Source organism: Phyllobates terribilis, unplaced genomic scaffold (genome assembly GCF_046119375.1).
Source record: "Phyllobates terribilis strain yellow unplaced genomic scaffold, ASM4611937v1 Scaffold_3__8_contigs__length_932513732, whole genome shotgun sequence".
NCBI lineage: Eukaryota > Metazoa > Chordata > Amphibia > Anura > Dendrobatidae > Phyllobates > Phyllobates terribilis.
Genome location: NW_027362763.1, coordinates 926,328,999 through 926,343,359, shown reverse-complemented (window position 1 = coordinate 926,343,359; position 14,361 = coordinate 926,328,999). Strand labels below are relative to the sequence as shown.

At 42.6% G+C, this 14,361-nt stretch overlaps 1 protein-coding gene across 1 annotated transcript in view; it reads left to right on the top strand.

The window, feature by feature from the left end:
- LOC141257813 (pecanex-like protein 2) overlaps positions 1 to 14,361 on the top strand; it is a 1,433,759-nt gene that overhangs the window by 424,066 nt on the left and 995,332 nt on the right. The window contains exons 9-10 of the mRNA XM_073672817.1: positions 5,119 to 5,264; positions 6,881 to 7,034. Of these exons, the coding sequence (XP_073528918.1) occupies positions 5,119 to 5,264; positions 6,881 to 7,034 (300 nt within the window). The remainder of the gene's footprint in view (positions 1 to 5,118; positions 5,265 to 6,880; positions 7,035 to 14,361) is intronic.

Here is a 14,361-nt window from a genome sequence, read left to right as displayed (position 1 = left end):
GTTCTTACGGATCATAAAAATCTGATATATCTTGACGCTGCCAAGCGCCTGAATGCCCGTCAGGCTAGGTGGGCACTGTTTTTCTCGCGGTTTAATTTCTCCGTTACTTACATCCCTGGTACTAAGAATGTTAAGGCGGATGCCTTGTCTCGCAGTTTTTCTCCCATAGTCGGTGCTGAGAAAGAGGAAAACATTTTACAAGAAGGTGTTGTGATAGCTGCTTTAGACTCCGTTTTGGAAGATGAGATTCTTAAAGCTCAGGAGAATGCCCCATCTAACACTCCTCATGGGAGGTTGTTTGTGCCTGGGACCTTTAGGAGAGATTTGTTTGTTGAGTGTCACGAATCTCGGTTGGCAGGTCATCCCGGAATCTCTGAGACCAAGAGACTGGTGGGTCGCAGTTTTTGGTGGCCTGGATGGCAGAAGGAAGTCATTAAGTGGGTGCGCCAATGTACTATATGTGCTAGATCTAAGTCCTCACATACTCCTGCTGCGGGGTTGCTTTGTCCTTTGGAGGTCCCCAGTGCTCCTTGGACACATTTGGCTATGGACTTTATAACTGACCTTCCCCCCTCTGAGGGTTTTACTGTCATCTGGGTGGTCGTGGACCGTTTTAGCAAGATGTGTCACTTGGTTCCCTTCGTCAAACTGCCCTGCGCTAAAACTCTCGCTAAGGCCTTTGTCAAGGAAATTGTCAGACTTCATGGCGTTCCTACTGACATTGTTTCTGATAGGGGTCCTCAGTTCGTGGCTCGTTTTTGGCGTGCCTTTTGTGACAGGTTGGGAATTCATTTGTCGTTTTCGTCCGGATATCATCCTGAATCTAATGGCCAGACAGAAAGGAAAAACCAGGATGTTGAGCAGTTCTTGCGTTGTTTTGTGGCAGACAATCAAGAGGGGTGGTCTGAGTTTCTGCCACTTGCCGAATTTGCTCTGAACAATCATACATCTTCTTCTGCTGGTTGTTCGCCTTTTTTTTGTTGTTCTGGGAGACATCCGTCGTTTGGGTCGTTCTCCAAGTTGGGATCTGCCGTGCCTGAGGAGGAGAATTTTTCCGGTGATTTGGAAAGAGTTTGGACGGATGTGCGTGGTAATCTTCAGGAGGCCAACAGAAAATCTAAAGACTACTTTGATAGGAAACGACAGGAGGTTTTGTTCGCTGTTGGTGACATGGTTTGGTTGTCCTCTAGGAATCTGCGGTTGAGGATTCCTTCTAAGAAATTGGGTCCCAAGTTTGTAGGGCCCTTTAAGGTGCTTCAGGTTGTCAACCAATCTGCTGTTAGGTTGGAGGTTCCTACCTCCTGGAGAATTAATCCGGTCTTTCATGTCTCTCTGTTAAAAAAAGCTGTTGTGTCGGATGGTGACGCCTCTGCCTCTGTTCCTCCGGTGGTGGAGGACGGGGAATATGAAATTTCTCGCATCCTTGACTCTAGACGGTATAGAGGTAGTTTGCAGTATCTTGTGGCCTGGAAAGGTTTCGGACCCGAGGATAACTCTTGGGTGAGATCAGATGATGTTTCCGCGTCCAGACTTATCAGAGCGTTTCACAGGAGATTTCCTGATAAGCCTGGTCCTAGGGGATCCGGAGGATCCTCTTAGAAGGGGGGGTACTGTTAGAACCTTGCTGTTAGGTTTTTTTTCCTTTGCTGGTCACATGACCTTGTTGGCCTATTTAATCCTGCTCCGCCCTTCTGGCTTTGCTGGACTTCATTGTATATCTACTTTCTAGCTAGCCTGTGCTCTGTATCTAACTCTGTTAGTTTGCTTGGTCTACGGACCTCTAGGTTCTATCTATTTTGTTTGTTCGTCTGTCTGCTACTATTTCTGTTAGGAGGTGTCCCATATTCCTCCCAGTCCTTAGTACTTGTAGGGATTCCCTCCCCAAATCTATAGGTCTCCGTACAGACTAGATTAGGACTTTAGCAGGTCTGATCGCAGGATCAGGTTCCCTGTTACATCGTAGGGATTCAGCTGAGTCTTATAGTAGGGACAGATCTCCTCTCTTTCCTTAGCTTTGGTAGCAGAACATAACATGCTCTTCTACAGTTGTTTCCAGCAGGCTCCTGGCCAGCGGGCCGGTGCTGCTCTGCTCTCCCTCTTCTGTTTCTAGCAGGCTCCTGGCCAACGGGCCGGTGCTGCTCTGCTTTCTCGCCATCTCCGGGTAAGCTCCTCCGATCTTCTTCTCCAGGCTTCTTGCCTCCGGGTGCGCTCGCTCTAGACTGCTCCAGGCGGCACCCATCTTTGCTCTCTCCTTTCGTCTCCTCCCCCTTCGAAGGCGGTCCCGGGGCCACTTGGTGATTGTCAGCTCCAGGGGCTGTTCTTTCACGCTGACAGACACCTCTAGCATCACAGTCTCTGTTGGTGGGGGCGGTTTCCACTTTTGGCGCCATTTTCGGTCCTGGCCCACGATGGGAGGTGGCCTCTTGCCATCCTCTGGCACGCCCATAATGGCGTCCGCTCTTCCAAGGCGGGAAACCTTTGGAAATGGCGGGAATCGCTTCCCAGTGGCGGGAAACTCTGCAGATGGCGGGAAAAAGCTGTTAATGGCGGACAACCGGCTGGAATCGACCTGTGATGGAGTCCGATGGCGGGGACCCTCCGGAACCGGCAGGAGACTTCTTTTTGAGGTAAACTCGCACTTTTCTTCAGGCACGCAGTACCCGGTTGTTGCGGGCACGTAATCCTGCCGACTACGCCAAAGTTGACGCGCCCCCTGGGCCATATTCTTTAGTGGGAATATCCGGAGCCGGATCAGATGGGGGTTGTAGTCTTCCGAGTGGCTGTGACCCGGTCCGTGCCCAGGGTGTCAAACTCAGTTGTATGTGGCAGTCCTACAGATGTTATAAGTTCTTAATGTCGACTACGCCACCCGTTGTGTTGCGGTCACTATGGCCGCCGCTGCAGCAGGGTCCGCTGAGGCTGATGGTGTAGGTGCAGCTTGTGATGGTATAACCCCCAACGGGTGGGGTATAGCCTCAGGGGGTCAGGTGCAGAGGATGGGGGTTGTGGTGGCGCAGCATAGGTGTTAAAGGAAGACAGAGTCGGGTTGTGCAGTTTTAGGGTATTTACTCACTGCTGATGTTCCGGTCACTCCAGCTTCAAGTGACCTCCCGAGCCGTGCTGCGTCCACCAGGTCCTGGATCCAGCCAACCCCCAAGCGAGTCCGGAGCGTGACCCTGAGCTCTCCTTCTGTCCTTTCTCTGGCCGTCCCCACTAGTGATCCACCCAGGTCCAGCTCCCTCGGGCCTTCTGTTGGGTGACCCTTGGCCTTGGGTTCCCTGACCCTCCGCGTGGTATGCCTTCGTGGTGGATGTGGTGGGTGGCCGTGGCAGACGCTGCCCACGGCCTCCGGTCTCTGGCTGGGGTGTGTTTTTGCCCCCACCAGCTTGGGTTCCGGTACCCTGATGCCGGCTCTTCACCCGTTGTTTGAATTTGGGGTCTTAGAGTCCTCTCTTCTGCTTCCCCCTCTGGGTCTCTCTTTCTTTCTCCTCTCTCTCTCTGGATCTGCTCTGCTCCTCTTCCTGTGACTCCTCTGCAAAGGCTGACAGACTGACTGACCCTGTTCTCTGATGGTGCCCACCTTATATACACCCTCTATGTGTGAGCTCAGGTGACCAGCACCCAATGAGCTCCTATCTTTACCCAGGCTGCTCCCCCTATCTGCCCCTACACTACTTGGGATGTACCACCCCCCTCCCACTCCAGCCAGGAACAGACTCGGTCGTACCTGCACATTTCTAAGTGGGAGTACCGTCGGCCTGTTCCTCGGAAATGGGATGTATGTAGTGCATGCAGCCTACCGAGCTCAGTTCCACACTCCATCCTTACCCGGGAGTGGAATATCACACCTCTGGGTTGAGGTGCAATACCCCTGTAGCAGCCGAATCCTCAGGGTGCTACAGTAGCACTCACTTTTTCTTCTCAATCATTTTTACAGATGTCCTAAACAGTCTGAAGGGGCTTCATCAGAGAAAATAACTTTGCAGGAAGTACAGGTATTGGACTGCTTAGGACTTAAGAATTATATTCTCTTATGAAGCTTCCTTCAGGCTGTTTAAAACATCTGGAAATATGATTGTCCGGAGAAGAAAAAGTGATTGCTACCTTCAGTTTTGTGTCATGTCAACAGTAAAACATCCTGAAAACATTCACATAAGGGGTTGCTTGAATTTTTTTTCCATTTTTCAAGAACATTGTTTCGTAAAATTAATGGTGTCATTCAAAAGTGTAACTCATCCCACAAAAAAATAGCCTTACTATGGTTGTGCCCAATAAAAAAACAACTAGTGGCACTCAAAGTTTTTATTTCAAATCCTCCTTAAAACCATCTTTTTAACGTAGGGAGCAGGGAGAGGAGGAGGGCGGCTGAAGCAACATATAGCAAAACTTTTTATGACCATTGGTGAGTGCCACTAGATGTCTTCTTTACTAGACACATTGTAATGCCTTTTCCCCATGTGGGGCTGGTTAGCTGAGCACCTCCAGATATTTTTGGGCTTTGGACATTGGACCTAATGTACACAGGAAGTTCCCATTCTAATTACAGGATAGTGCCGAGTCAATTCCCTTCTTTTACCATATTTGTTGATTTGCCTCGTATGGCTGTATTGACTGAAAAAAAGTTATGGCTCTTGAAACCAGGTGAGGAAAAAACTAAAACACTAAAATGAACACTGGCTGATTCTGTGCAAAAGTAGTAATAAATAAGTAAATATATATGGTGTCGCCATCATCTTATCACTTTAACCTAATAAAGTAGACATGTCATTTATACTGCAGTGTGAACGTGGTAAAAAAAATTGCTTTATTTTCCTTTCCTCAAGAAACAGTCAATAAATGTTATTCAGTAGATTATAAGTACACCAATTCATTCTCACTCCAGCTAGAAGCAAGTACCATTCCTTTGGCGTTTGGATGGAAAAAGTTGTCTTCTGAACAGTGACAATAAAACATGAAAGCATCACAAAGTCCAATATGACAAATTGAAGAGATTTGTGAGGATTTTACTATTTTTCCTATAGTTGCTTGTCAATAGACTATCCTTGATTTATGGAAGAAAATAATAAAAATATTACTCGTTAAGTCAATTATAATAATCATTGTCTGTTTCTCCTGCAGTCCTTAAGTAATGAATCTGAAAAATCATCTAATGTCAAATCAGTGACAAGTTTTCAAAAAAAGGCGTTTTATAAGTTTCACATATTTCCTGGTAAATGGATAAAAGTTTGGTGTGACAGATTGACATTGTTGGCACTGTTGGACAAGTAAGTACTGGTTTAGGAATATTACAACTACATCCTTCTAAATGTCTTTAACCAGCACTTTTTTTGTGAAAAGTGGCAAATCAGAAAACACTGAAAATACAGTCTGTTGGTTACATGTATGACAGGTCATGTAGAAGGGGTCTGGCTTAAAGAACAAATTGAGCTGGATAGCCATATATGCTATACATATATTTGACATACAGCAGGTGAAATATGTATTGAATATGTTACCAATTTTAAAATAAGTATTGAACACATGAAGAGCCCAAGGAACCTTCAGGATTTGAAGATTGTTTGTGTATAACAATGGGCAAAAATCACACCTGAGCAATGCATGCGACTAGTTGATTTCTATGGTTTCATTTCTTTGCCTGTGTGGATTGAATGAGTTGTTACCAACATCTATTGAGAATTTAATGTCAATAGCACCTTTAGAAATATGTTTACTTAGAAAATTGGTGACGTGTTCAATACTTATTTCATTCGCTGTATAAGTAGAGAAGGAAGCTCCCTGATGTGTTGAAGTGTTGCTTCCTGGACCACAGGACTAAGAACTGAAATCTGTAGCTTCATCCCTGCAGGACCAAAATATTATTATTTAAAAAAATGTATTATCATTGTCTAGGAGCCATCATTTTTTTTCGCTTTTTTCATTGATTTAACTGGAGTGCTTTTTTTTGTTACCATATTCTGAGAGCCATACGTTTTTCACATTAAAGGGATTGTCCACTACTGGACAGCCTCTTATCAATGATCCCAGGATGCTGGACCTTAGTCTTTACTTCATACAGCACCATGGAGCCATTAATAGGGGAATATGTAATCAAGACCACTTCTTTTATGATCCTTCTTTGGACCACTGCATACTCAGAACTAGTGTTGAGCAAATTTGTTTGGCATTTCAAATTTGAGTTCGTGTTCGGGGTTCCGACTTGTTCGCACCAAAAAATCGGCTCCACTCATGAACATCCCTGATTTGCCACGCTGTCACGCAGATGTTATCGAATTTGAAATGCCGAGCAAATTCGCTCAACACTACTCAGAACACCCCACCTTACCTGCCATTTTTTGCTCTGACCCAGTTAAATAGCTATTGTAACTTGGCCTTTATTTTAACTAACTTATATAGCGCCATTAATTTCACAGCACTTCATTGACATCTCCACAATCAAATCTCCCTATCAGTATGTTTTTGGAGTGTTGGAGGACACCAGAGAACCTGGAGGAAACCCACACAAACACAGGGAGGACATACTAACTCCTTGCAGAAATTGTCCTTGATGGGATTTGAACCCAAAACCCCAGTGCTGCAAAGCAACAGTGCTAGCCACTGAGCCAAAATGCTGGCATTTGTCAGAGTCACTCAAATCCTCATGCTTGCCTATCTTTTCCTGCACCTAACAAACTTTATTTGCTATCTAATATATCTTAGCAAATGGAACATGCCATTATAATGCGACAATCAGTGTTTTTCATTTCACCTGTAAGCAAATTTATTGCTATGGCTGATCATTTGATAGAATTACTCATTTATTCATTATTTTATATAGGGTATGAAACTTTATATATGGCAAATCCTCATAAGTGTATTTAATTTTTATTGTTTTCTTTTGCAGAACAGAAAACATTGTCGAGAATATTTTAGCCATATTATTAGCCATCTGTGTATCATTTTTTGGATTTTCAGTTTTGCAAAAAGATGTCTTTAGAGATATATGGATATTCCAGTTTTGTGTTGTCATTGCTAGCTGCCAGTTTTGCCTTCTCAAGGTAAGAATGTGTATACTGAATTTTTTTCTGGATTATGCATTATGCCCCATGGCTGTTTCTGCAGCACGTGCACGGATTTTTACAATCTCCACTCAAATGTATGAAACATTTGTAATAATTCATGTAATACATCTGCAATGAGCATTTTGCTAGGATATGACATCAACCTCTTATCAGTAAGAATTGCACTATCGGGATCCCAACAAATCCTAAAACACCTTTTTCATTCATATTGGTGTTTGTGCTAACTTATCGTGTAGAACAGGGTTCCCCAACTCCAGTCCTCAAGGCCCACCAACAGGCCAGGCCAGGATTTCCTTAGTATTGCTCAGGTGATAATTCTATCACCTGCACAGGCAATAATTCCATAACCTGCATAATAGTAAGGAAATCCTGAAAACATGACCTGTTGGTGGGCCTTGAGGACTGCAGTTGGGGAACACTGGTGTAGAACACTGCATCCCAGCCCAGTACACTTTGACAGCTCTGCATTCCCTTCATTCTTGGTTCAGACTCACTGATCAGAAAGTGACTGCTAATCTAAGTGATATGACATCATGAGATGGAAAAAAAAACCTTTAACCGCTTCCCGACCGCCCACTGTAGATAAACATCCGCGCTGCCTGGGCTCTGTGCAGCGCGGACGTTTAAAAACGGTGGGTGGTCTCGCAGCGCTCAGGACCCCCAGGGTCCTGCAAGCGCTGTGGGAGCGGTGCAGAGCGATAGCTCTGACAGGGAACATCATTGGGACCTGATTAGATCAGGTCCCAGTGATGTTAACCCTTTGCTGTCTTCTATATACCGCGATCTATAGTGATCGCGGCATATAGAAGACAGCAGGAGGAGAGGGGGTCGTCCACTTACCTCTCCGACGACCCCTGATTCCTTTCAGGACCTGACGTTGCTATGGCAGCTGGAGGTCACATGACCGCCTCCAGCTCTGCCATATATGGTGTCCTGCCTGGCTCAGCCTGCAGCTAAGCCAGACAGGAGACTGACTGTGTGAAGATCTCATGTAATGTAATATATGTCTATTACATTACATGAGATCAGGGATCAGAAAAATAAAAATTAATGTCCCATACAGGGACTAAGTAAAAATGTAAAAAAAAGTAAAAAAAAATGTTTTGAAACTGTTAGAAAAAAATACAAAATAAATTAAAATAAATAAATAAAATATTAAACTGATAAATCCATATATTTTTGCAAAAATAAAAAAAGTACACATATTTGGTATTGCCACGTCCGAAACAACCCAAGCTATAAAACTGTCACACTAATTAACTCCTTCTGTGCACACCGTAATAAAAATAAATAAAAAACGGAGCAAAAAACTATGCTTTTTCCTCATATCGCCAAACAAAAAGTGGAAAAAAATGCGATCAAAAAGCAAAATGGAAATAAAAATGGTACCACTGAAAACGTCATCTTGTTCCGCAAAAAACAAGCTGCCATACAGCTCCATCAGCCGAAAAATAAAAAAGTTATACCTCTCAGAATAAAGCAATACAAAAAAAATATTTTTTCTATAAAATTGTTTTATTGTGTAAAAGCGCCAAAACATAAAAAAATATACAGTAAGTGTAGTATCGCTGTAAACATACTGACCCGAAGAATAACGCTGCCTGATCACTTTTACCACACGCAGAACGGCATAAAAAAATACCTCAAAAAACAATTTCTGAATTGTTGGTTTTTGTTAATTTTACCTCCCAAAAAACGGAATAGAAGCGATCAAAAAATGTCACGTACCCAAAAATGGTACCAATAAAAATGTCAACTCGTCCCGCAAAAAACAAGCCGTCACATGACTCTGTCGGCCGAAATATGGAAAAATTATAGCTCTCAAAATATGGCGATGCAAAAACTAGATTTTGCAAAAAAAAAAGCGTCTCTTAGTGTGTGACAGCTGTCAGTCATAAAAACCCGATATAAATCTGGCATCTCTGTAATCGCACCGACCCGAAGAATAAAGTAATCTAATCAATTATATCACACGAGGAACGGCGTAAAAAAATAAATAAAACCAATTCTTCACCTGCTACTGATTTGTTTATTATGTCTACCAAAGATCGCAGTAAGGCTCTGCTCACATTTATCCTGCGCTCTGCGCTGAGCACTTACGCCAGAGTTTCCGTGTAAATCTCTGAAATATGTGATTCAGCCGGAACCCATGACGGAAGATTCCCTGTAATGAGGCAGATATAGGCCACTGTGGATGCCGTCTGGCCTGTGATCCCACGGTGTCATTTGTTTTAGGCGTGCATAAAAGTGCGGTTGGCCACAGTTTTGTGCACTTCTGAAAAAAAGGACGCCGCTAAACAGAGGCCAGACGGAGTCCAGAGTAACTCTGCTGCCTCATTACAGTGAATGGATCCCGCAGGGGTTTCATCTGAATTACATCATTTAGAAATTTAGATGGAAACCCCGATGTAAGTGCTCAGCCTAGAGCGCCGGATAAATGTTGCGTAAAATGTTCCCAATAAAAGCTTCAACTCAGTCCTGAAAAAAAGCTAGTCCCCACTCAGGTCCGTCATCTGTTAAAAATATAAGGGACTTCCAAGTTACTGGTAGCAGAAAGGCTCTGGAAAAGCGAAATGGCCCTTGCCCCCCAAAAGAAATTCAGAAAATTTTGTGCTCCCAAATCCAAATGCCTATTCTACAATAATTTGTTCTCCAATTGTCAAATAGCGCTCCGTTCCCCCCAGATCTCGCCGTATGGCTGAGCGGTACGATACAGCCACATATGGGGTATTGCCACTTTTAGAAGAAATTGTGTGACACATTTCGGCACCATTTTTACCCATTGCCCTGTGTGAAAATGTAAAATCTGAGGGTAAAACTTTTTTTGTGGTAAAAATATAATTATGCTTTTTTCACTGCCCAATGGTATAAATTTAAAAATTAAAAAATACTCACTACTTCCCTAGATGAATTCCTTGAGAGGTGTAGTTTACAAAATGGGGTCACTTGTGGGGGTTTCGGCATGTCAGCGACTCTTCAAATGTGACATGGTGTCTGCTGCCTATCCCAGCCAACATAGCGCTCCTTTCTCTTCTGAACCCTGCCGTACACCAAAGCAGTGGTTTTCCTCCACATATGGGGTATCGGCGTGTTCAGGAGAAATTGCACAACAAATTTCATGGTGCAATTTATCCTGTTACCCTTATGATAATGCAAAATTAGGGAATGAAAAACATTTTTTGTGGGAAAAATGTGAAAATTTTATTTTTATGGCTCAATATTAAAAACTTCTGTGAAGCAGCTAGGGGTGCAAGGTGCTCACCACACATCTAGATAAGTTCCCTAAGGGGTCTAGTTTCCAAAATGGTGTCACTTGTGGGGGGTTTCCACTGTTTAGGAACATCAGGGGCTCTCCAAACGCAACATGGCGTCTGCTAATTATTCAGACAAATTTTACATTCAAAAAGTCAAATGGCGCTCCTTCCCTTCCAAACCCTGCCGTGCGCCCAAACAGTGGTTTTCCCCCACATATGGGGTATCGGCGTGTTCAGGAGAAATTGCACAACAAATTTCATGGTGCAATTTATCCTATTACCCTTATGATAATGCAAAATTAAGGGATGAAAAACGTTTTTGTGGGAAAAATGTGAAAATTTTATTTTTACAGCTCAATATTATAAACTTCTGTGAAGCACCTGGGGGTGCAAGGTGCTCACCACACATCTAGATAAGTTCCCTAATGGGTCTAGTTTCCAAAATGGTGTCACTTGTGGGGGGTTTCCACTGTTTAGGCACATTAGGGGCCCCCCAAATGCAACATGGCGTCCGCTAATTATTCAAACAAATTTTACATTCAAAAAGTCAAATGGCGCTCCTTCCCTTCCGAACCCTGCCGTGCGCCCAAACAGTGGTTCGCCTCCACATATGGGGTATCAGCGTGTTCAGGAGAAATTGCACAACAAATTTCATGGTGCAATTTATCCTATTACCCTTATGATAATGCAAAATTAAGGGATGAAAAACGTTTTTGTGGGAAAAATGTGAAAATTTTATTTTTACAGCTCAATATTATAAACTTCTGTGAAGCACCTTGGGGTTCAAGGTGCTCACAACACATCTAGATATGTTCCCTAAGGGGTCTAGTTTCCAAAATGGTGTCACTTGTGGGGGGTTTCCACTGTTTAGGAACATCAGGGGCTCTCCAAACGCAACATGGCATCTGCTAATTATTCAGACAAATTTTACATTCAAAAAGTCTAATGGCGCTCCTTCCCTTCCGAACCCTGCAGTGCGCCCAAACAGTGGTTTTCCCTCACATATGGGGTATCAGCGCGCTCAAGAGAAATTGCAGAAAAAATTTTGAGGTCCATTTTTTCCTGTTACCCCTGTGAAAATAAAAAAAATTGGGTCTAAAGTAACATTTTTTTGAAAAAAGTTAAATGTTAATTTTTTTCTTCCACATTCCAAAAATTCCTTTGAAGCACCTGAAGGGTTAATAAAGTTCTTGAATGTGGTTTTGAGCACCTTGAGGGGTGCAGTTTTTAGAATGGTGTCACTTTTGGGTATTTTCTGTCCTAAAGACCCCTCAAAGTGACTTCAAATATGATGTGGTCCCTAAAAAAATGTTTTTGTAAATTTTGTTGGAAAAATGAGAAATCGCTGGTCAACTTTTAACCCTTCTAGCTCCCTAACAAAAAAAAATTTTGGTTCCAAAATTGTTCTGATGTAAAGTAGACATGTGGGAAATGTTATTTATTAACTATTTTGTATGACATATCTCTCTGATTTAAGGGCATGAAAATTCAAAGTTTGAAAATTGCTAAATTTTCAAAATTTTCGCCAAATTTCCGATTTTTTCACAAATAAACGCAAGTGATATCAAAGAAATTTTACCACTATCATGAAGTACAATATGTCACGAAAAAACAGTCTCAGAATCATGGGAATTCGTTGAAGCGTTCCAGAGTAATTGCTTCATAAAGTGACAGTGGTCAGAATTGAAAAAATTGGCCCGGTCACGAAGGCAAAAACAGGCTCTGGCGCGAAGTGGTTAAAATACTACTTCTGATCAATACATCAAAATGGAGTGAAATCCACACATTAACATAACCTTATATTGCAAAAAAAAGAACACTCTTGGATTGTAATAGTTATGCGACTTCATGTTATCGTTGAAATGATTAGAAACGCTATGTAAAGGAAAGCCGTTTCTAATATTTTGGCGATGTTTATTTAATCTGGAGTGCATTTCCTGGATAGTGCGGCCAATGTATTGCAGGCCGCAGGTCCCATCAGCTTTAGACTTACATGTCAGTCCTCATTTGTGATATATCTGCTCCAGTGTACCTGCGGCCTGCAATACATTGGCCGTACTATCCAGGAAATGCACTCCAGCTTAAATAAACATCGCCAAAATATTAGAAACGGCTTTCCTTTACATAGCGTTTCTAATCATTTCTTAAAAGAACATCAGAAAAACCCTAATAATCTGAAACTAACTATCATTGACACATCATGATAGATTAAATCGCCTTATTACACCCGAAAATTATTGGATTTTCAAAATGGGAACTCTGCCTCCTGAGGATTTGAATCTTAATATAGAAAAGACAACTTTTAAAATAATTGTTTTTATCTTTTAGCAATTTTATTATATTTTTTACAAAAAGGATTTTTTTTTTTTTAATATTTTCTTATTTTCAATGATAGAAACAGCAGGGGAGCTTTGGATTCCTCTTCTACCCCTTTTCACCTTCCTTTTTCTGGTGACTGTAATTTTATATTCACATATTGTTCCATATTGTATGTAATTTTTTATAATATAAAATATTGGCGGTTAGATAACAATATATCCTATTAAGTATTATGATTATAGGATTCACAAGTTTTTACACTGCGAATCCTATATATGAGAACCCTATTAGTTTTATTAGGTACTAATTTATAAAAATCCTGTTTACTCTATTGGGCATAAATGAACTCAAGGGGTTAATATAGAGATATCACTCTGTATTTAGCTCCACCCCTCTGAAGCAATTGTGTACCTGGTCAAATGTATATAAGGATCATTTGTTTGTTGCTTGTCACACCTGATGAAGGTGGCCTTGTCCACCGAAACGCGTTGTGTGTTAATAAATCAGTTATTTTAATTAAATTTTTGCCCTGTTATTGGCGCTCTGATACCGCTATTCACATTCACTGATTGATGAAGGTGACAATGACACTGACCAGGTACTACTTAAGGATGCCGCCTGGCTGACAGAAATAAAAGTGTGAGGAGAAATAGAAGAAATAGTAAGAGAACAACCTGAAGCTTGCTCTGATTGTTAGCAGGCTTGCTTTCCCTAAATGAGCAGGTGATGTTGCTTCATGTGCTGATGGAGAGCTATAGTTATTTGTCTATACTAGCCTGGACATCCATGGCTTATTTTCCTCCTGCAGAGCTTGTACACTGTCAAAGATTTGTCTGTCAGTAAAGTGCAAAAGAATTCTTACATCTGAGATACCTGCACTATGACTCACCACCAGGTCCAGACTGCTAATCTGCCTTATCGGGCAGATGCCCGGTGGGCTGGTCGGTTAAGTCATAAAATGGGCTGCCATTGTCAGTGTACGATTGTGTATCAGTGAGTCATGCATTCTGTGTGGAGTCTGAGGTTATCTGCTTATCTACTTATCTTTATGGTGGGTAAATAAACAAATGGCTGGACAACTCAGAGTTCTAAAGGCCCTGTCACACATAACGAGATCGCTAGCGAGATCGTTGATACGTCACGGGTTTTGTGACGCAACAGCGACATCGCTAGCGATCTCGCTACGTTTGACCGGTAGCAACGATCAGGCCCCTGCTGCGAGATCGTTGATCGTTACAAAGCTCCCTGGACCATTCCTGGGTCGTTGCACTCCCGCTGGGCAGTGTGCATCGCTGTATTTGACACCTAGCCAACGACCTCGTCCAGCGATTCAGAACTGAGACACGTAGGCGTGTATAAATTGGACTATTCCGCGCCCCTCGTCCCCGATTGGTGGTCGCTACGGCGTTCTCATTTCCGGACGCGCATAAAGAAGGCAACAGAATAGCGATTCCGTCCTTTGTTTCTGACCTCGTGCTTTATTGCAGATCCTACCAGAGTTCTCCGGGCTGCTAATATCCGTTCATTGGACTAGTGCTGATTTTTGCGGATCATTGCAGCGTTCTCCAGCTGTGACTCCGCTTTGAACATATCAGACATCTTTAGTAAGGTAGGTATTGTTTGAGGTCTCAGATGCGTTTCCATTTTTATTCTTTTATCACATTTACTAATTATCTGTTATCTTTGCTTTTCAGGGAGGGAGGGCTTGGCTTCTATTTGTATATATATAT